General features: G+C 39.9%; 4 protein-coding genes across 7 annotated transcripts; 2 read left to right on the top strand and 2 right to left on the bottom strand.

Annotated features, from left to right (window-relative positions):
- Positions 1 to 305: 305 nt before the first annotated feature.
- LOC115678320 (60S ribosomal protein L28-2-like) lies at positions 306 to 2,271 on the bottom strand. Of its 2 annotated transcripts, none has more exons than XM_030601677.2 (4): positions 2,128 to 2,271; positions 1,833 to 1,997; positions 1,092 to 1,255; positions 306 to 668 (listed from the first exon to the last, which is right to left on the bottom strand). In XM_030601677.2, the coding sequence occupies exons 2-4, from the start codon at positions 1,978 to 1,980 to the stop codon at positions 528 to 530; spliced, it is 453 nt and encodes a 150-aa protein (XP_030457537.1). In that variant the 5' UTR covers positions 1,981 to 1,997; positions 2,128 to 2,271; the 3' UTR covers positions 306 to 527. The 2 variants fall into 2 exon arrangements, with proteins under 2 accessions (XP_030457537.1, XP_056167437.1); XM_056311462.1 differs by having other exon boundaries at positions 1,833 to 2,002; positions 2,128 to 2,265.
- A 967-nt stretch (positions 2,272 to 3,238) lies between these two features.
- On the bottom strand, positions 3,239 to 9,025 carry LOC115678316 (uncharacterized protein At1g51745). Of its 3 annotated transcripts, none has more exons than XM_056311447.1 (4): positions 8,630 to 9,025; positions 8,072 to 8,439; positions 5,811 to 6,847; positions 3,239 to 4,732 (listed from the first exon to the last, which is right to left on the bottom strand). In XM_056311447.1, exons 2-4 carry the CDS (start codon positions 8,263 to 8,265, stop codon positions 3,633 to 3,635), a joined length of 2,331 nt encoding a protein of 776 aa, XP_056167422.1. In that variant the 5' UTR covers positions 8,266 to 8,439; positions 8,630 to 9,025; the 3' UTR covers positions 3,239 to 3,632. The 3 variants fall into 3 exon arrangements, with proteins under 3 accessions (XP_056167422.1, XP_056167423.1, XP_030457529.1); XM_056311448.1 differs by having other exon boundaries at positions 8,602 to 9,025; XM_030601669.2 differs by having other exon boundaries at positions 3,239 to 4,720; positions 8,630 to 9,021.
- Positions 9,026 to 10,661: 1,636 nt separating this feature from the next.
- On the top strand, positions 10,662 to 17,471 carry LOC115678321 (uncharacterized). Its single transcript, XM_030601678.2, has 11 exons — positions 10,662 to 10,811; positions 11,520 to 11,585; positions 11,689 to 11,756; positions 12,273 to 12,306; positions 12,439 to 12,508; positions 13,741 to 13,798; positions 14,425 to 14,550; positions 15,208 to 15,299; positions 16,207 to 16,285; positions 16,875 to 16,953; positions 17,058 to 17,471. Exons 1-11 carry the CDS (start codon positions 10,805 to 10,807, stop codon positions 17,135 to 17,137), a joined length of 759 nt encoding a protein of 252 aa, XP_030457538.1. The 5' UTR covers positions 10,662 to 10,804; the 3' UTR covers positions 17,138 to 17,471.
- Positions 17,472 to 19,061: 1,590 nt separating this feature from the next.
- LOC115665969 (ubiquitin carboxyl-terminal hydrolase 7-like) lies at positions 19,062 to 27,866 on the top strand. The gene is made up of 18 exons (XM_056311460.1): positions 19,062 to 19,197; positions 20,300 to 20,445; positions 20,558 to 20,593; positions 21,454 to 21,561; positions 22,118 to 22,218; positions 22,329 to 22,455; positions 23,091 to 23,150; positions 23,236 to 23,303; positions 24,500 to 24,550; positions 24,882 to 24,990; positions 25,801 to 25,889; positions 26,009 to 26,078; positions 26,228 to 26,308; positions 26,397 to 26,492; positions 26,578 to 26,626; positions 27,082 to 27,198; positions 27,306 to 27,380; positions 27,580 to 27,866. Exons 1-18 carry the CDS (start codon positions 19,188 to 19,190, stop codon positions 27,633 to 27,635), a joined length of 1,449 nt encoding a protein of 482 aa, XP_056167435.1. The 5' UTR covers positions 19,062 to 19,187; the 3' UTR covers positions 27,636 to 27,866.

Genomic DNA, 27,866 nt, shown 5'->3' on the forward strand with positions numbered 1-27,866 from the left:
CATAGTTGCATCACCTTTAGCTTGGCAAGCCGTTTGTTAAGGTGCTTTTTTGCTTTGGGTTTAGTGAACCGAAAGCCAGCGAGGAATCTCTCCCTCAAAAGCCAGAGGATTGTTCTCAATGAAACGAGCGTTTGGTAAACAAATGTGGATTCCGAATTCGGAAATGAAGCGTTCCAGCTAAATGTCTCTCTGGTTTTTAATGTCCCAGCCAAACTCTGTAAGGAATCCGGCTACCACTTGGATTTCTTTCAAAGCAGATTTGGAGAACATGCGGAGATACGATTAATTGTATTGGCTAATCGAAAGAAGCAAGTTCCCGAGAGAGCTGATATATATTAAAACCAAAAAAAATGGAAGCAAACCAAACCCTAAGCACCCTCTGCAAGATCTTGTCTCGACGAAACATTACTTACCATGTTCGTAATAGGAAAGAGAAGATAAAAAGGAAAAACTCAAATCTAGTATTTGCATAGCACAAGGAGGAAAGGGCAAAAAGCAGGCTGGATTTCTATCAAAGTTCTTCAATTTCATTTCGTGCCACGGACTTTGACAGCCTGCCTGTTCCTTTTCTTAACACCAGACTTGGCTACCTTGAGACTCCTGTGCACAGCACTCAACCTTGCTAGGGCAGCATTCTTCAAATCAGGCCTGTAATAATTATCTGCAACCTGCAGTAAAAATGCCATAATCAGCAAATTATACATGCATATCCATAAAAAGGGGAGGGAAAGGAAAAGGATAGACATAGTGAATATCTCAATATACAGCTGCTGCATACTTTGAATGTCCATGTTGTCAAAGGCAATTTAAGAAACATAACAATACCATCAAGAGTACAACGCGATCAATTTACAAGCCGCAAGACCGGATGATGAAATAGTATCTCTAGAAAGTAAGTTCAACAGTCCATGCAGCTATCACGAAGATGCTGATTAATGGCGTGGGAAACACATACAAGCAATGATATCAGATAGCCGTGAGACACTCATTATTCAGAATTGGGAACCCGATAAATTAAACGAGGTGGGAAAAGACATCAGATATCTACTAGGCATCAAACCACTTTGCAAAGACCATTTAATGAAGGCTACCTGGTTTGTCACCGCCTTGGCCATCCTATTGAACTCCTTCTTCATCACAGATTTGTGGAGCAATGCAGCAGGTTTGTTCTGTTTCTTGGTCTTAGTCGTGGCAAGCAACACGGATTGCTCCTTACCCATAGGTTGAATGGTGACTGTCTTCTGATTTGCGATACCTATCATGCACCAACAAAGATGTCAACTTTTAGCTCAAACAAGCCTCTATTGCTTTAAACGATCGAAATTTCAGAAAGAGAGAGACAACAAGGAGACAGTGATCAATCGAACTGCATCCGAGAAACCAAATTACACACTTTCAAGCAATCTCAATCATTTCCCAGGTTAAAAAAGCTACAACTTTTCAAAAAAGATTCTCAAACCGTTCATCGGCATTCTCCTCGTAGAACTCATCCACATCTTTCCTATCGAATAACGCGACAGGTTACAATTTACGAATACCCAAAAAAGGCGATTCAGTAACATCTAAAGCCAAACATAACTGAAGAATGAATCCAATCCTCAGCTAAACATAGCTTCCCTTTAAACATTAGTTCACAGACGAAGAGCCTGTATCGGTTCGCCTAAACCCTCACTAGTCACACCAGATGCAACGATCGGAGAATCTACGATTTCCACATTCCACCATAACTTCCACGCACATTTCCAGACCAACACGCGGGAAACCAACAGGACCGCAGATTTCGCAGACGCCGTCGAAGCAGAACGAACGAAAAAGAGGGGACACGTACGTACCGGAGTGCTTGTAGGAGTTGAGGTTGAAGAGGTTGTTGGGCTCCTTGCTGAACTGAACGCTCGCGCTCCCCCTCCCGAACTCCTTCACGAGGTAACAGTTGTTCTTCTTCACCATCTCCCATATCAGCTGCCCCGGCACCGTCGCCATCTCCTCCTTTCCTCCACCTGCACTTCACACAAAAAAAAAAAAAAGAAAGAGCAAGAAAGAAACCACGTCTCATTGAACCGGCCGCAGATCAAATCGAAGCTTGAGCTCGACATCAAGATGCGTGCTCGGAGACGGAGGCGATCGTACCAGTTAGGGTTTTCAGCAGCAGCAGCGCGCGGCGGGAGACGACGGAGGGGGGGCCGAGAGCTATTATGATGAGCACCGAAAAATACCCTAGCGGCTAGCGGGAGGAGCTTCGACCAATTTGGAGACGACAAAGGCCGCGCTTCATTATCGTATTTACGAGCATGCCCTTGATTTTGGTGTGGTGTTTTACTGGTAGGCCCATTCATTTGGCCCAGCCTCTGCCCTGCCCTGCCCCTGTTCTTTCTGCAACAATTCGCTGTTCTTTCTCTCTCTCTTTCCTTTTCTCTCGTCTCCGAGGGGATAGCAAATGCCAATGTTCGATCCCCACGATCTCCATCATCAACATTGGTCTTCGTGTCGCGGACGAGAGCTCGCCGTGTCAATCGATTCAAAACCATCGATCCGAAAGGGCTCCTTAGAACGGTTAGATTGACAAAGGGATCTGATTTCTACCGTCGGATTTGTTTGACGGGAATTGATTACCTTACCTGTTGGATAGATTTAGACTCCCCCATTATATTAATGTGACGAAAGTCAATATTCACCTGCTAGATCAAGTAGATCTCTATTGCCAGATCAATTAGACAAGAATTGACATCGTTTATCATCAAATCACATAGGAGATCAGTGATTGAAATTAGATAAGCTCTTGTATAAATATGAGAGCCCTCCTCTCATTTTTCCTTAGTCTAAACTAGAATTCGTTCTCGAACAGACCTTCAATGCTTAAATCAGTTGATTTCCGATAAACAGAGAACAACTTCTTAAAAACAGAAAATGGAGAGAGATAGAAGACCATTTAAAGTTGATTCCCGATGAACAAAGACCATTTAAAGTTTTTTTTTTATGGTAAAATGTAAGTATTATACAACCAATAAAGTACAGCAGCTTAGGAGCATTCCCCAGCATTACAAAGACCGTTTAAAGTTGATTACCGATAAACAAAGAACAGAGGTCGATGGACCAGTATATAAGCACGTTTCGATCCACCGTTTCCATCATGGCGAATCATAATTGATGCACGATGCTGATGTTAGAACGTGATATCACCAATGCGGAAATAATACACTCATCAGCGAATATGGAGTTCGTTTTAATAGGGGAATCTCACTCCACGCAAAAACTACAAGATCCTTCAATTGATAAAATTAATAAACATGTTCCATGACCAACAACAGATACAGAAGAGTTATTAGCTCACAGAACCAACCCGATATATTTGAACTAATGAAGGTCTACTACCACTACCATGTGAGCAATTTTGCCTATTACCAGAGACTTCCACTTTACACCTCAACTAATGTTAAATATGTACGGTATCTGGTAGTAGCTTCCGTACGAGGTTGCGTTCTGGAATCAAATTATACAGAAAGGAGCTCGCTGATATACAAAGCAGAGAGTCTAAGGCTAAGAGTAAAACTGAAACAAAATCCGCAACTATAAATGCACTACATACAGCAACAAGTTCGAGCCGTGCATCAACTTCCAGAGCAAGAAAAAGTTCACTAATTGTTGGATGTCAAAGCCCGATGCGTTGGTCTCACTGAACCGTTCACTGCTTCATTTATTCGACTAAACACTACTTTCAATGGAATGCAAGCTATAACAGGACCAGCAGGCTTCTCTACCGCAAATTTCCCCATGTCCTCGCCTCGCTTATGTCCGGTCAATGAGGACAACTTCCGCATCTTTTTAGATAACTGACCCGATTTCCTCGCCTTGGACGGCTTCTTTCGTGAATGAGACTTCGCAGTTCGTCGGACATGCCCCGAGCTTCTATTAACTAGATGACCCATATCAGAACCACCCCAAACAGAGAGATTATTTGCATCACAGCTGCCCGTATTTACCAGATTATCACAATACCCACCATCTAGGACCTCAACTGAGAGAGGGTGTCCAACAATGGCTTTCCCGTTTAATTTACTCATGAGCGAAACCAAAGGAACATGAGTTGGACGATAGCTAGCCTTCACTTCCAGCTCAACATCGTACAAGGGCGAATTGGAGTACAAGTCCCCAATAGGATACTCATCTGTCTTATGCCTAGAGTGCACCGTAAAGCGAGACTGACGATGAGGGAGCGATCTTTGAGAAGTCGGAGAGCCATTGGGCGGTGGCTTCAACTCAGCTTGCCTTTTCATGTGAGATTCTCCTGGGAACACTCGCAAGCCCCAATCGGGTACCCCATCCACCTGACCTTCGCTACCTGATTTCAGTTTAGCATGCAAAGTAGAGGATCCATCAATACAAGTGATGCCAGGTTTCCGATCAGAACCCAGCAAGCAACCATCAGGGTTATGTAGACCTGCCAGATAAGTATTGGTATCCTCGTCCATTTCCAGATACCTTCCCGGATGTCGTTTTCTGTTTTTACTTAGCTGCCTGGAATTCCTCTTTCCTTTCGACTGCCATTTGGAAGTACCCTTGTCTATCCTTTGGCCGACTTGATCTACATGAACAGCAGCCAAACTGTTGGGACCAGATTCATTAACGTGGTTGCATGGCAAAGATGCAGCTTCTATTTGACTGCTTTGACTCGAATGCCTTCCTAAGCTGCTGAGTTGAGCCCTGGCTAGCATTGGAGGAAAACCTGGGAAGTCATCTAAAACATCATTACTCAGCCCCTTTTATTAATGGTATGATACAAGATAATGATAAGACAACAGAAATACTAGGTAGATGAGATTGACATAGACAATGGAGGATCTTTTTAAAAACTAATCTCTACATCACCAAACTCGTGTTGCAAACCTGAAAAATTACTTCTATGCAGACATATATAAAGTAAAGGACTTCCTATTTTCATTCCCCCTTTTTATATCTTTCCTTCTACCACCAGACCAGACAATATACAGCATGAGAGAAGCATTGTATTGAAAAATTAAAATGCCACGAAAGGAAAATGCTGAACCCCAAAGGACTAGATGAACTTCCACTTTGGTTGAAAAATGACATGCAACCCTTTATAGAAGTACTTTTCGAAAAAATGCATATTATGTAGTTTTGTCAATCTCCGACTTGTATAAGAGGAATTCATACCTGTAAAATTCACAAGTAGAAATCTAGCTGCATTTTGATTCCAAAGACCAATTGAAAATCAAACGCCAAGGGCCAAAGCAAACATCTGGAGCAAATGGCCCCCCGTAGATACTAAGCGTAGGACTTTTTGCCTTTTGGAGTTTGAGATGTTGACCACTCAAATCTTTACAATCCTACGATATATTGAGATTTGGAGTCGTTTGCAATCATGGAGAAGCTTTTCATAGATTTTGTTGGGATAACTCCTTAAGTACTTATTGATTAAAATTAAGTTTGCCCAGAAAAGCCCTGAGACTTTCTTGGTCTAATCAAACAGCTCACGGCAAGACCACATTGATTCGCTGTCCAGAATCTTATCCTTACATGTCACACGATGCATGCTTCCCCAGCAAGGATTAGTCACGTTAACTCCTTAATCTATCATGAAGCACAGATAAGTGCCAAGTATCTTTGGTGGAAATGCCCATTGCACCAGCGATATTAAAACTAAAACTACTTCCCAGCTTACGATAGAAAGCCAACAGATCCAAAGATATTCCTAGAGTAAAAAAACCTTTAGCATAGCAATATTGAAACAATAAAGGATAAATACACTAGATAAGAAGGACACATACAGACACCAACTTCATAACAGAGCTTACCTGTAGAGTCTCTATCAACTCCAACAAATGGCACATCAAATAACACATCAGATAATTCATTCTCATGTAGCCCCGATAAGCGGGAAGTTTCCTTTGTCTTCGAGCAATCGTTGGTTTTCTGAGCATGCTTGCAATCGTTTACTGTTGGCTCATTGTCATGTGAAACTGCAGGGCTTTCTGAGTTCGTCGGGACAATGGGAGATGTTTTCTTTGAATCAAGTTGTTCCAATCCAGATGCCTTGCAGTCGGATGCAGTGCCAAGACAATTACCACTTGAAGAGGCTAACTGGTCACAAGTAACAGGAACGGACACCATCGCCGTACTCTCCAAAACTTTGGTCAAAGGACGACGTCTATTTTTCTTTTTTAGGAAGTCATGCACTATTGCCACTTGAGATCTCTTTCTCTTCAGAGATGAAGAATAGTTTTTGCAACCATTAACAGGAATTCCATTTGGCACAAAATTGACAGTACTTGTGCCAGGAGATATATCTTGGTGAACCGACTCAACAACGGCAACAACCTGAACTGTCTTGTTAGACACCACACCCATGCCTAGATCCTCAAGCCCTCTCATGCGCTTGGTTCCTTCGGTTCCATCATCTTCCGAATCATTCGGGGTTTTCCTCCTTCCCTGGGCAGATTGCAGCTTAGAAGAACAGACATGATTTGGTTCTTCAAAAGATATGCCAGACCGAGATAACTCAAGCCCAGAATGTGAATCGGTATCACCGTCACTCTGATCTCCAGAAACTTCATCACTTCCTCTACCAGAATCTGAGATTGTAGGAGACTCCGTAGCCAAAGCACCATCTCTCACCGATGAATAATTTCTACAATAAAAATCTGGATGGTCCTTCCCCAATCGAGAACTCTCAAGCTCAAGAGCATGCAAGATTGCATCCTCTCTCCTTGCATATTTCACCACTTTCTTACTTAAAGTGGCTGCAGCTGCCTTTGCCTTTTCAATGCAATCGTCGTACTCCCCACAACGAAACGCCTTCACTCTCTTGGATTTTTCGAGGTTATACCAGTCTCTGCATCACATTTGGTCAAGAAAATGAGAATATACTTGATAAGAGAGAGAATGTTTTAAACATCAGCTGCATGGTCCTTTCATTCTTGCAATATTGTCAAGGAAAATATTCCGAAGCAAGTTGCGTTCTGAGCAAGCTATCAGACAATAAAGAATCTCAAGGAGCAAAAGAGTCAGTCATTACATGCAAACAGGAGCAATTACAAACAAGACTTTGGCACGTCTTCCTTCCACGAATCACAAATCAGGATTTATCGGGTCGCCCATAAATATCACAATCAGATAACTATGGTTAGGTAATTCTTATGCAAATTTCATAAAAACATGCCATGCAGATTGCATGAACAGATACAATCAATATGATACTGTATTCTGCAGCAACATAAGGCAGAATAGACCAGTTTAAGATAATTTCACAAGAAGTAAACTGCTCTCAAGAATCTCTTGGTTAAAATGCAACATGATTTCTGATCCACATACCCGAAGTAAAAGATGATGTTAGCTCTTTTCCTTAATCATGTAGAACATAAACGACAAAATCAGCTCAAAAGCAGCTGCAAACAGCAAGCTAAGTTCTGATTTATGTCTATGAGAAAAATGTAAACAATTTCGGAGTGCACATTCAGTCAGGATATTTTGAAAAAACATGGACTGGATCAAACCTCTCCAGTTTTGCATGAATTACAAAATGCAAGATAAGGCCCAGTATTCTGAAGTCGCATTCTACAGCCATGAAGTAGAAGTCACATTTTACAGCCAAGAAGTAATGAGACATAATCAAACACTACAACCAAGCAGAAGCAGGCAGATGTTGTGACAGGCAGAATCAGGTCATCGCTGAAAAACAGAAATGCAAGTGTTTGACTAATGGATAGGGCTTTCAAGTTTAGTGAAGTGTTTCACCATGTCAAATGCTCCAACAATCATGTTTCACACATTAAATAACATCAACATCAAAACTCATCTTTACTGCTGTTGATAAACAGAGGTGGTCGAGCAACAGTTTGAAGAAGCCTAAGGGAGTGAAAGTTAATCAAGCTATCCCAAGTACATCTATCCATCAACCGCGACAAAAAACCAACAGCATCTCCACAGGTTTTCATCTTGATGCGATTATGGAAACAGAAGTGTTTCGGTTAAATAAGAGTTAAAACAAATCGCCAACTGATGAGAAGGAAAAACAACACATAGACTGCACATAATCAGGGCAAGCTAAGGGACTCACATGCTAGCATCCTTGCGACCAAGGAGCTTCACTGGAGTACCCGATCTCGGCGAGACCAGGCAGCTCTCGGGCAGCTCGTCGTGGCCCATAATCCGACCAGGCCACCAAGAACCGTTCCGCCGCCTAACCCAAACCAACCCTCCTACACTCCCATCAATGCCCTTGTTGCAGGGCTCGCCAGTAGAGCTGCTCATGCCACCAAATCTCCACCGCCGCCGCCGACAACAACAACAACGAGGTTCCGATCCAAATCCGTCTCAACCATTCATCACCGAACCTCCCAAGCTCCGAAAACAATCAGCCCAAGCAATTCTGAGCGGGCGCAACGCACATGCGCTTCACGCCAAAACCGCGAAATCCCCCAAGACCTGCCCAAAAATCCGGAGGGAAAAAATAAAGAATCAAGATTCGACCAAAATAAAAAACCCAGATGAACAAAACCACAATCTGGCGCGTAAAGAAAAAAAACTCGAAGCGCGCAGATTAAAAATCGCCAAGAAAACATCAAAAATCAGGGGGGGAAAAAAAACCAGGGGAACTGCAGAAAGACCAAGAAACCTAGATTGGAGAGCCTCGCGGAAGGATCGGGAAGACCGCGGGGAAACGGCCCGCCGGGAAAGCCCTCCGCTTTCTCTCCCGCTTTTCTTTGTTTTTTTCCTACCCGGCGTCGCTTCGGAAACGGCTGTCGGAGCCTCCGGTTTCTCTGTTCTTGCTCCTTTCTGCAGATTCAGGGGCGCGACGTCACGTGGGTCGTCTTCTTCCCTCGCTGTTTTCTCGTTCTCCTGCGGAATGCGTTGGCGAGGGAGGCAGGGAGGGAGGGAGGTTTGGAGAACCCTGCGTGCGTGCGTGCGTAGCTCGCAGTGTGAGGTAGAGGAAGAGGAGGAAGGAAGAAGGAAGGAAGAGAGAGAGAGAGAGAGAGAGAGAGAGAGATGGTGGTGAAGTCAGTCGGAGAAAAGTGGAAAAATAGGTTTGTTACGTTTGTTTCTTCGATCGGACGTACGTTTCCTGAATAAATAAAATAAAATAAAATAAAGTAAAGTAAAGTAAAATAAAGTTTCTTCTATTTAGCAAGAGATGTATATGAATAAATAAATAAATAAACGAGCATCTAAAATTATTACATGTAAATTACGACCCCGAAAAAAGAATCATTACATGTAATTTATGCGGTTCGGACAGTCCATCTGATGCGGTCGTGGATTCCAATTTCCATTTCCCCCCCCCCCCCCCTCCAAAAAAACAAAAGAATAGCGGCATTCGCACGTCCATATATTTTGTTGACAATTTAACTCCTTGTATTTTCTTCTTTTCTAAAGTCGCGTTCTGTCCTCCATAATTACCATCTTGCCTTTTTCTTTCCTGTTTTTTCTTTTTGGTGATTTCAACGTGTGAATGTGAGCACCGGGGTTTGAGGTGAGCTCTCTACCTTCTCGGATGTTAGAGGCGAAGACATTTAATTTTAGATGTGGATTTTGACTCTCGTGCTCTGTAAAGAGACTGAGCAAAAGTCTGAAAATGAGTTGAGAGTTAGAATATGACATACCAAAACAAAAAAACATGTGAATGTGAAGTCCACGATAAACATTTTGTTATTTGGTCACTTAGTACGAAGTGAAAATGTGGATAATGATTTTTTCTTTCCAAAAAAACAAAAAGAAATTTCTTATTTTGCTTTTTCTAGTTTGAAAATAAACAGATTGACATTAAACATAGTCGTTGGTCCTCGGAAAATTTTCAACCATCTTTTAAAATATCATTTAAATTGGAATTTGAGTAGCACTGGAAGTAGCCTAACCACCCCACTTTAACTAATATTCACCAAGTGAATATGATAAGCACTCCCTCATAAATGCAATCGCATTGAAACTTGTTTTTCCATCCTAAATATTTTTACATATACTTATGTTTCAATGGAAGAGAGTGATATTCGACGAACGTCATACGTCACGTATCGAATAAGGATGAGTACGAGACTTGTATACTCTCTATATCTCGTGAATACCGACCCTAGTCAAGGAGCATTTATGGCAATTTTCGCAGGGTGCGAACCGACCGAGCACAAAGCGCTAAAATCATAGCCATTACTTGTCATGGGCCGGAGGCATTGCCAACCGTAGACGCGGCGATGGGGCATACAAGGACGCTGTTATTTTTCTCATAGAGAATTCATTTAAAAAATACCTGTTTAAAGTAACTAAAATATAGGATGATAAATTTATAGAAATTTAAACATGCTTCCCAGTTGCATGCGGTTTTTTAATTATACAAATTTCGCTTTGGTAACAATTTCCAAATCATAATCCCTATCCATCGTAATTGAAGCTGTCGTTCTTTTTTATAATTAGAAATAGATCAATTGGTTCGACGATAAGTTAGACCTAATTTGTTGAACAAGTTTGCCCAAAAGAACCCTTTAAGCCACGTGGCCCGAGTCGGCTCGGTAAATCATACCTATAAAATTACTGGCATAATTTATATAGTTACGATATTAAATTCCTCTCGAATCATGCTTACTAAAAGGAAATGCAAATCATGTAAATGATGCAAATACTCAAAGAGAAAATATCATGTTTCCCGGATACGACGTCGCTCGAGGGTCCTTTTATCTGTCGCAGGTCTCTCTATGTGTCTCACAGTGTTAGGCGTTTGCGCAGCTCGAGCTCGATTCGTGCTCCCTCACCGGCGTCTCCGCTGCGGCGAGAACCGAAGAAATCGAGCCGGCAAACCGCGACAATGACCGGTAATCCGTCGACTTGGAAAGCCCTTTTTTCTTTTCCTCATTGGGTGTTAGAAAGTTACTTCACAATCGCGATTGCATGATCATCCGCTGTTTTCCGTTGGTTGTTGTCGTTGCTGTTGCTGTTGCTTCCACTTGATTTCGGCTGCTGTCCGTTCATCTTCTCCGATTTCATGGGTAGAAGTATTTGCCTCCTTTCATCGCGATTTGATACGGGTTTGGCTCGTGTGAAGATCACGGGAATTTAGAATCATGGGTACTTTTTTCTTGAATAGTTTGTACCGGTTATGAAGTGTGTCAAAGAATCTAGATGCGTAGTATTATGATCACCGCACGCCGTGCACGGTTAAAGCTCGAAGCGAGAGGAAATTGCTGGGCGTGGAAGCCGCAAAAATTATGCTCTTTTTTTGAATTCATGTCAATTAGGAAGTATACTGAATGCGGATTGCTAATAGTATTCAATTTCTGACAATTCAATGCCGGTGCTATGTGAAAGTTCTGATTTTTTTTCTTTCTCATTCCTATGATGGATGGGTCACGTAACAAAGCTTATGCTTTCGTGGAAATCGAATCCAGAGATGAAAAAACTAACCAAAGAAGATTACATGATGTAATGTGAAGGGCCATCGGCTGGCATATGGATGGATTTTGGCCTTTTGTTTATCCGAAGCCACCTTTTGTATTTATGGCAATCTTGAATTGTGGATGTAGACTATGAGCTGGAGCAGTCGATGGAAATTGAAGCATTGGAAGCTATACTTATGGATGAGTTTAAAGGTATATATTTACGACATTCATTTCCATTATAATTCATTAATTTTATTTTTTCCTCGTTTCGACCTGTGAGGGATGCTATTTGCTGTTTTCTTTTTAATTCCAGAGATTCATCCCAGCGAAAGTGGGTTAAATACATCCAATAAATGCTTTCAAATCAGTATATCTCCACAGGTATCCGCTGTTCTCCCCATCATACATCTCGTACCATATGTTGTGATTATCAGCTAGAGAATTCTTACGAAGTTATAAATGGTTTACATTTGGTGTTAAACCTTGTCTTATTTTCCAGATTTGATATGCTCAGAGAGCCATGGCATTTAATAGCTAAGACATGGTTTTATGGGGGGTCCAGATAGCTATACAATGATGCTTGATTTTCAGGGTTTTAGGTGAATGCAAGACTAGCGAGGATATGTGCATTAGCTAAAAAGAAGCTGAGGTTCTATCAGTTACTGTGAAAAATCATACAACAATATAATCCCAATTTGTCTCCTCTTAGTTTTAAGCCTTTTGCAATCCTGTGGCAAAAAGGAAGGGATTTTCAGATTTTGCTTTTGTCATAAGAAGACTTTGCTGTGACATCTCATTTTGCAGCTACATACTATTTGTCTTTTACAGGCACTTTCCTTTTTGCCCTTCTTTTTCATCATTATATCGCTAACTTGTTTATAATATTTTATTTGGCAGGAAGACGATTTAGACGAGCCAACAACTACACCAGGTTATTGATCTTCCATAGAATTTTCGTTTCCAGTTTGGTTGATTTGATGTTTGAAGCTGAGGTGATGAGCTTTCTTTGAGCTTAGAGTCTAGTTCGCGTGGAGCTAATATGTTTCTCTGACATCATATGCAGTTCAGCTGGCCTTGATATTCTGCCACACAGAAAGATATCCAGATGAACCTCCACTGCTAAGTACCAAAAGGTTAATGATACTTCCATGGAAAGAAGAGTTGCTTTCCTTTTCTTGTTTATCCATATACTGTTGATAAAAATGTTCTCACATTTTTTTTAGTGCAGCTAGCTTTGTCCTTGACTTGTAATTTTTCACTGTACTTAAAAGAATGCTTCTTTAATTTGGGCGGTTGCAATAGTAGGGAACAGTGATATTAAGTCCTCAATGGTGATTCTTTTTTCCCCCTTGTTTTTGGTTTGCTGGATGGCATTAAATGTGGACCTTTCTGAGTAATACTCCTGTCCCGTGCTGTGCAACTTCTTAGTCAACTTCGAATTGGAAATTGCTTCCAAGCTTAATCTTCTATCAAGTGTCATATGTTCTACTTGTGTGGTCTGTTTCATAGCAGTTCTCTGTTTGGTTTTTCCTCTAATTATTTTAATTTTTTGCAGAGTTTGCATAATGCTTTACCTGTCATTGCAGTTGGATGTAGACAAAATCTCAGATTCTGATGCAAACTAGATACTTATATCTTGTGAAAGTGAATCAGTGTTGGAAAATAGACTTTTGAGTAGTTTACTCGTTGATCATTTACAACAATTGAATTATCCCACGTTTTGCCTTTTATTCACTAGTTCTATGAGTTTTTCACTTTTAGAAATTCTTGGCTTAATACTTGTGTCAAAATTGAAGAGTATAAGCTGAAATACTGTTTGATCCAGTATATTATTCTAATTTCGCATGCGTTTCCATGAAGTTTCTGTTGTTTAGTTTGAATGGTTACTTTGCAAAATTTCAAACAACCTCAGTATCAGCTTCTGTTTGGCTTATTGGTTCTGTCTTGCAAATGGTTGATGTGATGTAGCTCATTTGTCTGCTTACTTGTAGTATCGAGCCTACATGTAAAGAGCTTTTTAGCCTTTATATTGTGCAGGAGACTATGATGGATGTTGTCATAGGTTCATGAAATTCATCGAGAATTCTATTTTATTATGTCATATCTGCTGATAATATAACTTTGCTTTTCATCGCTGTTCATTTGATATAGCAAAACTGAGTTTGATTGTTAAAAATGTTCCTTGCTAATGTAGGTTCTTTCTTGGATATCTCTGACATTGAAATGACATTGATTTACTTGGTCAATATTTTTATGCTGCTCCATTCTTATTTTGGTAGATCATCATAAGTAACAGCACTATCGCCTGTGACATTATTGCCCAATAATTCATTTTACAATTAGAAGCATTATTTGAATCCTGCAGTTTACGTGGAATACCAAGTGAAGATCTTAGGACATTGAAAGAAATGCTCCAACAAGAGGTAAAGAATTTTCCTTATGTATGGCTACATTGCTTGGACATTGATACGTGTAATCAGCTTTGGTCATGTCACTACTTTATGAGAGAGTGTGATAAGGAGAGCACTATGAATCCATCCGTGATAGGACCTAATACCCGTCCTCTTAAGCCCATCTTATTGCTTCAAGAAACTGTAATCATATTATGTATCTTTCTCAAATCTTTTGATGCTTGCCTGCTTGGGGATTTATCCACATGTTTGAGATTTTCTGCAGTTCTGCACCTTTTTCCTCTGAATCAGTCTGTTTCCAAGAGATCTATTTCCATGAACATGTCAAATAGGTGTGCAATGGCTGAATAAATAAGGTCTTAATTTAGACAATGTAGCTTAAATGCAAACGGTAACACTTTTGGGCAAATACCGTGTGTGTTATACCTTGCAAGATAGGAGCAAAGTATGCATTACGTTTTACCTAATTGCTATAAAGCCCTATAAAGAGTAAAATTTACCTTTCTTTTGGAATTTGGAAATTATAGTTTATCTCATTTATTTGGTTAGAACTGTTAATCAACTTGCTTCGGTGTAACTCAATGACCAGTGTCAACATGACTTTGTATGATTCGATCAAAATGCTTTTGTTTGTTCAGGCAGCTGAAAACCTTGGAATGGCTATGGTATACACTCTTGTTACATCTGCAAAAGAGTGGTTGTCGGAAAGATTTGGTCAAAAGGACAGCACTGAGGACCTCAAAGAAGAGGCAGCAAAGGATGAGGTAACTATATTCCAGCTTTCAGAATCCACAGCTATTTGCTAATATGCTACAGTTGGACCATATGTGTGGGAAATAAGTGAAAGCTCAACTGTTATTTTGAACCTTCCCTTGTCTTGGAAATCGAGTCTCTCTGGATTGCTGCAGCTATTGTGTGAATCATGCTTGTGCAGAGAAAAGCGTGGCTGTAGATATAGACCATTGGTATTGGCATTAAAGCTGGAAAATGGGCTTGCTGAATCTTGCATCAGATTAGATATTTGACTTCTGTTTCCCACGTTATATTATTATATATTGATGAAGAAAGCATTGACTGCTTATTGTGTATATAAAATCTTTCTGTCGTAACTTCTGAGAAAGAGCCTTAATTTTGTCAACAGTTCAGAGGGAACGTGGACCCATTGTTTGCAAACTGTCTAGCTTGAGAATGTATCGAAAGATGATAGCAAAAACTTCTTCAGGAGTTTGTGAGAGGATCACATTCTTGTCTCGTCTTATTCAATCCATGCATCACAAAACCTCGAAAGTTAAAGACACTGCAGTTTTTATACTGCTGATATTTTCGGTTTTGGCTAAGTGAATGGACATCTCCATCAAATATTTGAAATTGTCATTCAGTAGATGGTGGCAGAGTTTTTCTTACTTTTTGTTACCTCTTAGATAGTTGTGCCCCATGGAGAACCAGTCACTGTGGATACGTTTCTTGCATGGAGAGAAAGGTTTGAAGCAGAGTTGGCACTAGAGCGAGCAAAGTAAGCCTCAATAAAATATTTCCTCTGCTTGTCCTACTGTCAGCTTTGCATTATCTGGGGACAGATTGTATCTTGTATCATATTCTTTTGTGAATTGTAGTCGTAGGTGATGAATTACTGTTGTGCAGAAAGAGCTGATTTGAGCTGCTCTTAATCGCGTTTCGTTTACTTTTGTTTGGGAGAATATGGAAATTGATTAAAGGGAAAATTTGGAAGTAAACTGACTATGACGTCCTTCAGCTGCCAATGGAGGAGCCCAATGGAAAGTTTGGGTTATAGGGCTTAGGAGCTTGTTGGTATTTTGGGTGGATTGAGGGGCCAATAGAAAGTTCTCTCTATTATCGGTGCCTTCATTTTCTCTTGGGTTTCCTGAAGAGAAGAATAAGATTCCATTCTACTCCAGTGCTGTCCATTATCTTAAAATAGTTTTCCTATTTGTGACTGATTTGCTATTATAGGATTTTCTAGTTGTGAGCAAGCAAATCATTAGAACAATTTTAGATATTTGTTTCACCCGCTAGTGAAACCAATTTTGTGTGATGATATGAGGACATGGTAATGGAGGATCTGTAAAAAGTGGGAACTTCCAAGCCTATTGATACGGAGGTTCCCTGTGGGGGCAAATGTTTTATGTTCAATTAATGATGGCAATGGCTGCATTGCCTTGGTTATCAGAGAGAAATCTATTCCATCCTGGGAAAGACTCTCTTACTTGTTATCAAAGGTTAATTTCTCAATACCTCTGTATATTGTCACGATGGACCTGTTAGCTAGAATGAAAGCAATGTATTCACATAGAACCTGAAGTAGTTTCTGGGTCATCATTTCTCGCAGTTATGAGCCCATGCTTTTCTGTTCATTCCCTTGTCCTAGTTTTCTTGACAGATAATGGCAACATGTATTTCAGGCTAATGCCTGAGTCTGCACTCACGGCAACCAAGGAAAAAAGGCTCTCTGGAAGACAGTGGTTTGAAAGTGGAAGAGCGGTAACTTGACTTCTTCATGGTTTTCATATATAGCTCTATTTTGTGCCTGATTTTCATCTTTATTATTGAAACTGTAATAATGGCCCACAGATGGTGTGAAAAATGCATAGGCTGCCTAAAATGATTCCTGGAGTCGGTTCATGTAGTCCAACAAAAATAGCCTATGAGGTAGTAAATTCTGAGGATGGAGTGATGTTTCTTCAAATACTCATAAAGTTTTTCCTTATCAGAGATATTTATGTGAAAGAGGGAGGAAAGAAAGTATAAAATTGGAGCTTCCTGTTCTCTGAGAGAAAAGAGGTACTGGACTGACCAGTGGGCAGTCCACAGTGGACCAGTGGGGTCACGGGAAGAAAAACTGCAAACAGCATCAGTCACTCTTGAATCTCGCTGCATGCCATTACTAAAATTTGAAAAGATAGAACTTGTGGATTAGCCCGTGATACATTTAGTTTGCTAGTGTTAATGTGCTTATCTGCCGAGAACGGTAAAATCGCGTTTAAATAAGATGTTGGCCGTCATCTTGCATAAATTCCATTTCTGTTTGAAAAAAAGGCTTAAAAGTACAGTTAATCTCCGCTTTTAACAGAAAGGTGCAGCCGCGGCTGCCGAGGAATCTGATGAGGAGGATGAGGAAGATATTGACTTTGATGACGATGATTTTGAAGGTAATCTGTATTTGTCTTTTTTCCTGGGCCAGCTATTTTGTTGCTGTGGATGGAATATTATTTGGATGGTCATGGTTGTGATTCTCTCTCAATTATAATGCCAGATGATGAAGACGACATGCTGGAGCACTATCTGGCCGAGAAATCAGATTCATCCGCTCATTCGTCTAGGAGAATGAGCTAAACCTAAAGTTGCTGGGGAGTCATGAATTATCTGAACAGAAGTACCTTTTTGCACGGCCTTGTACTTGCTCATTCAACACTAGTTATTTCTTGAGGCTAGCCCCACAATTTCGCTGCTCGGCATTAGGTTATGACATGAGAAGAAATCTGGTAGCAGATAGGGCGAGATTAGGCAGATGATGGGTTCCCTTTTCATTTTTCGTCTGCAAACTGGTAAGAATTACGTGGCCAGAGCATTTTGTGTTGTGGCGGGGAACCGTTAACCTTTTCATTGTACCCGGGGAGATTGGTAAATGGAAGCTTGTTGCATCCGGCCTCGAGATTATTCCTTGGAATTGTGCGAAGTGTAGTGGGTCGATGGTCATTCTTCACTTAAAAGTTTCTTCAAGGCGAATTCGCGCCGGAATCGGTTGGTAATGTGAGTCATGACGGGGACTACAATTTAAACTGCGCGGCAGACTTTTGTAGAGTAAAAAAATCGTGATATCTGTCGCGATATCTCTAGGTTACATGGTTGTTGTTCATAGGCATGTCATTGCATGAGATAGATTGATATTAAGCTCCTTTCACCAACCCTCTTCCTCTGTTCTCTAGATTCGAATGCACTTTAAATTTTCATGAGGTCTGCCGCTACTTTTGATATTGAACCGAAGACGCATCTGTCTTTCCAAAGTGGAAGCGGCCCTATTGGAGAACTTTGACTCTCAACTTCCGTTTCTCGTGATTTTTCACCGAAGTTGTTATTCATTATCAGCGTGAAGAAAGATCGAGCCGGTCTGCAAAAGTCAGGACGACTTAAAAACCACACTTTTCTGCCGAGCGAATCGAAAGGACATTCAAACATGGAAAATTTCTATGTTGTTCTAGTTCTTCAACAACGATAGGTACCGGAAAAAAAACGAAAAGATGGTTTGGGGCGAAATATGCATTCCTAATGCTTGATTTTTTTGGGATAAGCGCAATAAAAATCCTAAAACTTATCAAGAGAAGTGGGATTAAGTGCTAAACATCTTAAAAAGTGCAATAAATTTATCAAATTTATGCAATCGAGTCATTTTGTTAACTCTGTCAAATTTAACTAAAGGAAAATGTTGACGTGGCTCTTTTTATTATTTTCTCTCCTATGTGGCATTAACATTTTTAGAGTATAAAACATAAGATTAAAACGATGTCGTTTGGTTCAAATTTTGATTTTTTAACTAAATTTTAGTTAAATTAGATTTTTTTTTGGTCGCTTAGTGAAATCAGATTAAAAAATAAAAAAAGGCTAAGGTTTTTATCTAAAAAGAAAAGAAAAAAAGGAACCCCATTGGCTAGAGAAAATCCGACGTGTTCACGAGATCTAGCCAAGGCACCAGCCATCGCCGACACCCTGCCAGCCCTCTCCAACAAAGAATCGGGCGTCAGCCCACAAGCCAAGGGACTGGGTTTTTTTTTTTTTGTAATTTTTACTTTTACTCTCTTTTATTTTGTTAATCTAGCTTAATCAAGATTTAAGCTAAACAATTAGGCATAAGACCAAAACGACGTCGTTTTGGTCTTATGCTTCACGCTTTAGAAATGTCCATCCTACGCAAGAGAGAGAAACTAGTAGTTTCGATTAGTCAAATTTGACAGGATTAACTAAAGACTCGATTATATCAATTTAATGAGTTTCGAAACTTGATTGTACGGATTTTTTTGTGGGAAGTTTTTAAAAGCCGAATCGCAAATTTTTTTTTTTTTGGCACCTCCCACTTTTTTGTTTCCACGGAAAAAAAAGGACATGTGGAAAGAGAATCGGAAGTAAGATTTTTCTTTTCTTCCGAAAGCGACATTGGGCTGGCACGGAGGACCAAGCCCGAAGGAAGAAGAGCTTTGCCCTCTCTTCAAGCCAAAACCCCCCCCCGCCGAAGCTCCTTATATCGCCAAGCAACAACCGTCCGCGCCCCTTCCCATTTCATTTCCCCTTCGATCTCTCTTTTACCCCTCGCTGCGCTTTCTTCGATCAATCGACCGTAGCTCGGAGCTCCTCCTCCTCCTCTTCATCATCGGCTGCTTCATCTTCGACCATGCTTAAAGGTCAGCTAACTCTCATCGCTCCTTCTCGTACGAATCTCCTCCTCCTCCTCCTTCTGCCTGATTTGCCGTGCGCGATTACGAGGCGGCCTCGTTCGTCGAGACGCTTTGACGCGACCGCCGCCGACCGCCGACCTCGATGTGTCTTGTCTCTTCGCTGACCGACTTTGGGCAATCCTCAGTTGCTCCGCGATCGGAGCTAGGGGCGAGCTCGTTGTTGTGTTTGTCCCGAGCGGCGGATTCGCGCGGTTCGTTCGTTCCTTTTTTTTTCTTTCCTTCTTTTTTGGTTCCTCCCTCGGCGTGTGTCGCGGATCCTTGTGCTGTGGTTTTGAGTGCGCGGAAAATCCTGGAGCTATGCGCTTCCCGTAGGATTTGTAGTTGCTAAAATTGCGGGCGGGCGGATGAATCTTTCTGCTTTGGTGATGTTCCTCAAATGCTTGTCTGAACCTGCGAGATGTTATATATATATATATATATTCTTAGGGAGAATCTGGGCTTCGATTCGCTTCATAGGTTCTCCTTTCAATGTATATAGTGCATCTCAGTTGATTGTGGCCGTTTGATACCTCTTGGAACGGCGATACGGCTGCCGCCTACTGTACTTTTACATAACGAGTCAATGCGATAACTTCGTTTCAACATCATCGAGTAAAATTGTTGAGAGGCTCTGGTAAATCAAATAAGGCGCAGAAATGATTTTCGTTAGAACTTCTAGTTGTGTTAAGCGCATTCTCCATCCTTCGGTTCAAGATTTAAGAGGAATATGGTTCGGGTACGATTCTAGAAGAAGCTGAAATGTCTCATTAGCGAAGCAGTTCGTCATAAGCAGGTGTATGCTTGGGCTCTGTGTTTAAGTAATAACCTTTGTCTAGTATCTATGAGAAGAACAAGCTAACTAATTGTATCAAGCCGGATTGGGTGGATTGTTTTCAGATGATCACGGTTTCCGATTTGTCTTTATTCGAGAAGCTTTCCTGTTAACGGTTCTCTTCTTTGTCACCTATCTGCTAATAATTGTCGGCGCCTAAATAGCTCCTTTACCATGTTTTCAATCTAAATAATGCATCTTGCTGTTCTGACAATTGCAATTTTCTGTCATCTCTAGTGAGCGTTAAATGGCAAAAGGAGGTCTTCCCAGATGTCGAAATCGACACCAGCCAGCCACCTTATCTTTTCAAGGTCCAGTTATATGATCTAACGGGAGTCCCACCTGAGAGGCAGAAGATCATGGTTAAGGGTGGTTTGTTAAAGGTATTTAGGTTTTCTTGCATACAATTTTAGTAGATCCGCTCTTTATTCGTGCACATTGTCCTTTTCTTCCCTGTACAACATATGGTTAAAAGTAAAATACTCTGCTACGCAGGATGATGCCGACTGGAGTACATTAGGAGTCAAGCAGGTAATAAGCTTAATTGCGATTTCCTTCTGGGTTTGTTTTTCAAACGAGGGAGTCGAATAAATGTTAGTTTATTCTTCGTGTTTGGTGGATAACTCGCGCTGCCCAGTTGCTTTGCTTGTTTAGATGGAAGGAATTGGTGAAAACATGATCAAAAGGTGAAAGAGGACTCCGTTTTTCACTCATGAAAAGTTCTAGAATATACAACTATCTTTCGTCAATCGTCATACATCTAGGTGAAAGCATTAGGTTTCCTCATATGGGGATACGAGGCATATTACTCTCTCTACTTTAAGGCGCATTATATACTCTGTTGTGATATATAGCTTTTGATCTAGATCGACTGTTTACCTACTTTAATTTTAGTAGAAGTAAGCAATCGTACCTTGTCAATGTCGTTTTACTGTTTCGGAGATGGAAACTTATTTTCCAGGTCTATCAATTTGGGTAGAATAGCTTAATTTAACCGAGTATACTTTTTCTTGTTATTGGTTTGTTTATGAATTTGGTGGGAAGAAGTTTAGACATGGAGCGGATGAGCCAAAATAAGATGTGAAATTGAAAAATAAACTGTCAACATCATTTCAACAGGAAAAAAAGGCTGCATTATGGTCACGTTTGTATGAATGAATCCTTTGAGATATAGCTGGTGTACTGAAGTTTGCAAGTTCTTTCCTTTGAATATGTATTTAGCACCTCTCTTATTTTGTCTTAAACTGTCAACATCTTCTGCTATTTTGTCTTCGCATGTAAGTTTCAATTTCTTTGTTTGAAGACCCAAGCTCATGTCAAGGAACTTTACAATATCCTGTGTTGTGTAATTAGTTTTCTGGATATTGATTCATCAGAGTAAACTTGTATAGGGCCAAAAATTGATGATGATGGGAACTGCAGATGAGATAGTGAAGGCCCCAGAAAAGGGTCCTGTATTCATGGAAGATCTTCCAGAGGAAGAACAAGCTATTGCAGTGGTAATTTTTTTAGCTCGGTGGCATACTTCTAGTTGCATTTAAGCAAAATGATAATCATTAGTGTACTTTCAAATTTTTTAAGTGACATCCCATGTGCTTGTAAGTTATAATGCATCCATTGTGACCTTGAGGAACTGTTACTATTTTTTTCTGGATTAAAAGTGTGTCATGGTTGTGTAATTCTCCTCGTTTACATTTATATCCTCCTTCACAGTCTATCTCTCCTTCCTTTTCTTCTTCTTCTTCTTCTTGGTGTTTTTTGGTTTTGTTTTGTTTGTTCTTCCTTTTTATTTTTTATTTTTTTTGGGGGGAATGGTTAAATCTTCCCATCATGGAGTTGGCAGTCGATGAATATCAACCTTTTCTCATTGGTTATCACATACGAAAAGTTCGAATTGGACTTGCATCATTCTGCTTGCTCCTTTTTTAAGCTAGAATTTGCATGTTGCTGTTTCTGTGGTAAATATAGTGATATTAGTGCGTGCTTTTTATGCTCTCTGGTATAAGCATGGACTTTTTTGCCTTATTCCGTGGTTGCCCGATACTTTTTCTTTAGGGTCATAGTGCAGGTTTATTCAACTTAGGAAACACCTGCTACATGAACTCTACCGTTCAATGCCTGCATTCAGTTCCAGAATTGAAGTCTGCTTTGCTTCAGTTAGCCATCGACTCTTCTGACTTTTCGTTCTTGTCTTCATTTTTGTGTTGGCGTTTTCACAGCAGAGCATGACTGATATTTTGTTCTTCATGGTGTAAATCTTGACTAGGTATACCCAATCTGGAAGAAGGAATGATTTGGATCAACCTTCTCACATGTTGACTGTTGCAACCCGTGATCTGTTCAGTGAGCTTGATAAAACTGCCAAACCAGTTGCACCGATGCAATTTTGGATGGTTTGGGCTTCGATCCTTTAACTGTGGTTTATTTTCATTTCATCCTTCTCTGGCCCTTTTTCTTGACTGATTCTGTTGAGTATCGCCGTCTGTCGTGTTTGCAATAGGTGGCCATACTTTTAGAAAAACGAAACAGCAATGTATGGTGAGCTATAAGTTGATCTGTTTCTTCAGGAAAGAAATTGCTTCGTGATGTTTTGTAGGTTGTAGGCAAGTGTAGGGAACTGAAAGAAGCATACACCGTCTGTGATAGACTTTTGTATAATACCATGACAAAGTGTTCTTACTTTTTTGAGTTTGTGGTTTTATCGACAAGGTTGAGTTTATCCCATAAAGCATGCTATTCTTCATGAGTTGAAAAGAGCTGGAACAAGTGATTCTAATGCTGGTAGAGGTTTCTTGGGATCTCTGTTTTGATCTAACTACAGCCAAAAACTTATAGGGTTGAATGGAGATTGCATTCTTATAATAGATTATCACAAATTTGTTGTACCTTTTCGGTATGCTGTTGGATAGACAAAGTTAATTTTGTATGAAGGTTGCAAATTCTGTTGCTGCTACTTAGCTGGTACATCTTCACAGTGCTTAAGATAAGAAAACAGGCATCATCTTCTTCTCTTTGTCAATATTTGCAGTTGTTGCGGAAAAAGTATCCTCAATTTGGCCAGCTACATAATGGTGTCTTCATGCAGCAGGTTTTCTTGCAACAAGAATTTGGTATATGTCTCATTGTGGAAATCTATAATTGATTATTAAATCGTGTTTTATTCTACCTAACAGGATGCTGAAGAATGCTGGACTCAACTACTATACACCCTTTCTCAGTCCCTTAGATCACCAGGTGCCAAGTAGGTAGCTTGTTTCGGTTTGTAATCTTACATGGCCATAAGATTGAAAAAAAAAAAACTTGTTCTTTTTAGTGGTTATTAGAAGTATTTCCTGATAATTTGTTCTTATTACCTGTTATTGAGATTGAAAAAAAAAACAACTTGAAGTTGTTTTCTATCATAGGATCTACATTTGATTGACTGTGAATTTAAATTGTACAAAGGCAAAATAATTTTACTTTTGCACATTTCTAACTTTAATTAATATGCTGAATCAAAAGTTTAATTTTACTCGTATTTGCACGTTTCTTGAATACGAAAGTTAAAATTACAGTACACCATTCTGATGGTGATTACGAAGGCATCTTCCTTTATAAACCCACCGACTCTTTTTTTCCCAAAAAATTAAATACACTTTTTAGAACGTTTTGAAGTAAACCTATTAGCTTCTTTCGAGAATTCTCCTTCTCTATCTGAAGATTCTAGCTTCTGATTCGCATTACTGAAATTTATTATTGTAGGCTTTGAGGTGTGAGGTTTCTTTTGGCTTTTGAGTTGACGGAGTTTGATCATATGATATTCTTAGAGAGAAATGATGATATAAAGAAAGCATTGGAAAGATATTGTTCAGTCAAATCGTGATCACTTAACTGACAATAACAGTCTATTCAATTCATGTCAATGTCATTTGGAAGTAGAGCTACTGAATCGTTGACATTACTGTTCATCTATGCTTGTAATTTTTCCTACATTCTACTTGCCCTCCAACAGTTTGAGAAAAGAAAAAAAAATGTGATCGAGTTTTTGAAATATATGGGAAAAATTCACGCATGTCGATATTTGTATATTTCATAAGGTTTCAAATGTTTTGTGTTAGATTAAAGTCAAATTATGAGAGCTGTAAGATTTGAACAAAGAAAGTGTAAAAAAAGTAAAAACTAGGAGTCACTCTAGAGAGCCCAGTATTAATGTTTCAATACTATCTAAAAAATATTATATATCAGTAGTGTTGGAACATGCAAAGGAAAAATACGGCAGTTGCTTTCTTAAACCCATCATTGACAACTTCTAGGTTGCTTCTTACGAGCATGTGTACTCAGATGATTTATCACTCTCACTATTTCTTGTTGACCAGCATATGCTGGTTTAGCTGTTTATTAATAATTCTTTTAGTTCCACCTCGTGGTAGTTATGATAAGTTAAACTGTCGATTGCAGTGAGAATCCAGATACCATGAAGGAACTTTTTGGAGTTGAACTTGTTAGCAGGTATGCAATGAACTTTCTTAAAGCTAAGTGCATATTTTGTGCTTAAAATTTTTGGCTCCCCCATTTTTTGCGGAGTTGCTCCCTGATTAGCATATTCATTGAGTATGCCATTGCGAGCAATATTCTATTTATGGACTTTTCACATTTCGCTTTAGCTTGTGCCTTTATTTGAATTTGATTCAGGAAATCCCCTGCACGGATCATGTTATTCGCATATTTAATACTCTATTCCAAATGGCTATTGTTTAGTGCTTGGCAACTCTTCCTCTGTTACACTTTTTGAAGCCTAAATTGTGAACATAAATATGTATCTATATTGTTGGATATCTAGGACGCATTGCCAAGAAAGTGGTGAAGAAAGTTCAGAATCGGAGACAGTTTATTCACTTAAATGCCATATATCACATGATGTGAACCATTTGCATGAAGGGCTAAGACATGTAAGTGGTCTCCCCCCTCCTTTCTGGAGTACGAGACGGAATTGTTCTTGTAGATCCCTAGATGCGACTCTTTCGACGATTTTGTTTATTTACTGTAAGTTTACTGTATGTATAGAATATTCTTTTGCAATTGTTGTTAATTGGTTATTAGTAGACACTTCCAATTATTGTATGGCATTGACACCAAGGCTGGCCCAGTCTGTTATTAGGCATGTTCCTGGGCGTGGGTCTCTTGTTCCTCCCTTCATGTTACTATCCACAGTTGGCTTCATTCGAGAATAACTGCACCCATCGTTTTTGTAACTCAGCTAGGATAAAAATTCGTAGTTTCTTTTAATGCTTTGACTTCTTATGCGTTGTAATGTTGGTTATACCAACCTAGGTATTACTCCATCCAAGCGAAAACAAATAGATTAGGGAGTTAGTTGCCTACTCTGTGAGAACGATGTTTTAAAGAAATTTAGCTGGAAATTCTACGTAATTGTTCAGAAGAACTTCAGTTTCTTTCTCTATCTTTTGAATACCTCCATTGAAATGTTTTGAAAGATAAAGAGAATTTGGTTGATGGCCTGAGTTTGTACGGAGTAGCTACAGTTTACAGTTCTAATTAAATGGCCTGAGCTTGTATGGAGTAGCTACAGTTTGCAGTTCTAACCAAATTAGAGACTGACCTTGATATTCTGTTAAATGCTCATGATGAATTGTTGCCTGTGGTTTCTTTAACATGTTAAATGAGTAACCGTGCTCTCTTTACCAGAAGTGAGACAGTAGATACCGACCATCTTTTAACAATCATTTTAATTCACGTAGGGGTTGAAATCAGAATTGGAGAAGGCTTCCCCATCCCTGGGGCGGAGTGCAATTTATTTGAAAGAGTCTCGTATCAATGGCTTACCAAGGTAGCTTGGCATGATTTTCTTATATAATGATTGGAATGGATTTCTGGTTTTTAACTATGTATTATGCTGTAACTTGCCCTTTGAGATATCTACAGTCTAATAGAACGTCATTCTTTCAGATACTTGACCATTCAATTTGTTCGTTTTTTCTGGAAAAGGGAGTCGAATCAGAAGGCCAAGATATTGCGGGTAGGATGTTCTGCAGACTTGCTTTTAGAGGATTCGCTTATTTTCTTCTGTGTCATCAGAGATTCATTACTGTCGGAACCTTTCCCTTTATTGATGGGTGTATCAGATCTCTTACGCAAGGCAACTAACTAAAGTTTACCTGCTCTCAGAAAGTAGATTATCCGTTGGAGTTGGATGTTTATGATTTTTGTTCAGATGATTTACGGAAAAAGTTGGAAGCTCCTCGCCAGGTTTTTTATGTTACTGGTCTCAGCTATAATCCCTGTATGTGTTCTATTCTTTCTTATGCTGATTGTTCATTTGTTACTTGAGCACCAGCGCCTTAGGGATGAAGAAGGAAAAAAGCTTGGTCTGAAAGCAGCAGAGAAGAGCTCTACTTCAAAAGACAATGACGTGAAGATGTCTGATGCCGAGGTGAGTGAATGATGATACTCATGCAAATGAATGGATATAAATGGGGGTTTACTTTTGGATGTCTGATGTATCAACTGCTGGACAGGGTTCGTCAAAGGTAGCTGGGGGATTGTCTTTAACTACTTCCCAGGATGGTAAGTCTTGCCAACACATCAAATATCTGTTTGAGCTGTTAGTACCTAAGCCAGTCTTGATACTGGTCTCCTCGTTTAGTACATGCAATCGCTGTTTGTATTTTTGGGATGAAATTATGCTAATGCTGATTGCCTAGATACTTCTGTGCTTCTTAAGGGAATTTTGTTCCTTAAAAGTGATGGTGGTAGCTCTTAGTTCTGAGTGTATTTTGCAATATGTTGATATTAGGCTTTCCTCAATCTGTTTGTAATGGTACAAGACGGTGGTTTTCCCCTAGTAAAGACTGTTGTGGTTATAATTTGTTGAGCCAAAAAACTTTTGTAAGAGGAAATTGCCTCATAATACTAAGAAAATATGTGATCATCCATGTAAAGTGCATACGCGTGCTCTCTGTGTGTCCATGGTACTAGTTCTGGTTGGTGATGACCCTCTCAATTCTCATTCTTACCTTTAGGTGCCCCAGTTGAGGAGAAACAGTTGACTGGAATTTATGATTTGGTTGCTGTATTGACCCACAAGGGCCGGAGTGCTGATTCAGGACATTATGTTGCTTGGGTCAAGCAAGAAAGTGGTTAGTTATCTGCTAATCTACTTTCCAGCCAGGAAAAATCTGCTGTTACATTCTGCTATTCGTTCTGTTCGATGTAATTTTGAATTAAGAGTTGATGTCGGTTGTAGGTAAATGGATTTTGTTTGATGATGACAATCCTATTCCTCAGCGGGAAGAGGACATTACAAAACTGTCTGGAGGAGGTAAGGTCATCCAGATTTGTTATGAATTTCCATCTTACTAAGGACCTGATCCATGGTTATCAAATTTGTATGCCGTGTGTGCGCAACTGCAAAGAGAACCGGGGTGCTTGTGCTCTTATTCTCTTTTCCAAGTTATTTTCCTCTGTTGTCTCACGCAAAGAAATGTTCTTTTCATTGGTGTTTTTTTCTTCCTTTTCAGGTGACTGGCATATGGCGTACATATGCATGTACAAGGCTCGAGTTGTTCCCATGTGATTCTTTCATTTATTTTCTGCCGTCTAATGCTTGATACTGAGCATCTTTGGATTCATAAATTATTGTCTAGAAAAACTTTTGTGGCAGCTGTTGAGAACTGTGAAAATAGCTGTAAAAAGTCTTTGACAGTCTCTGTCTGTTTGTACCTTGCGAAGTGTGGCTCTGTTTGGCCATGTAGCATTTCACACTTCTCAGAGAGGGGAATGTTGGAAATATCGGACTCCAAACTCA

The sequence above is a fragment of the Syzygium oleosum genome, unplaced genomic scaffold, assembly GCF_021117445.2.
Source record: "Syzygium oleosum isolate NSW1041296 unplaced genomic scaffold, Sole_v2.1 Sole_v2.05, whole genome shotgun sequence".
NCBI lineage: Eukaryota > Viridiplantae > Streptophyta > Magnoliopsida > Myrtales > Myrtaceae > Syzygium > Syzygium oleosum.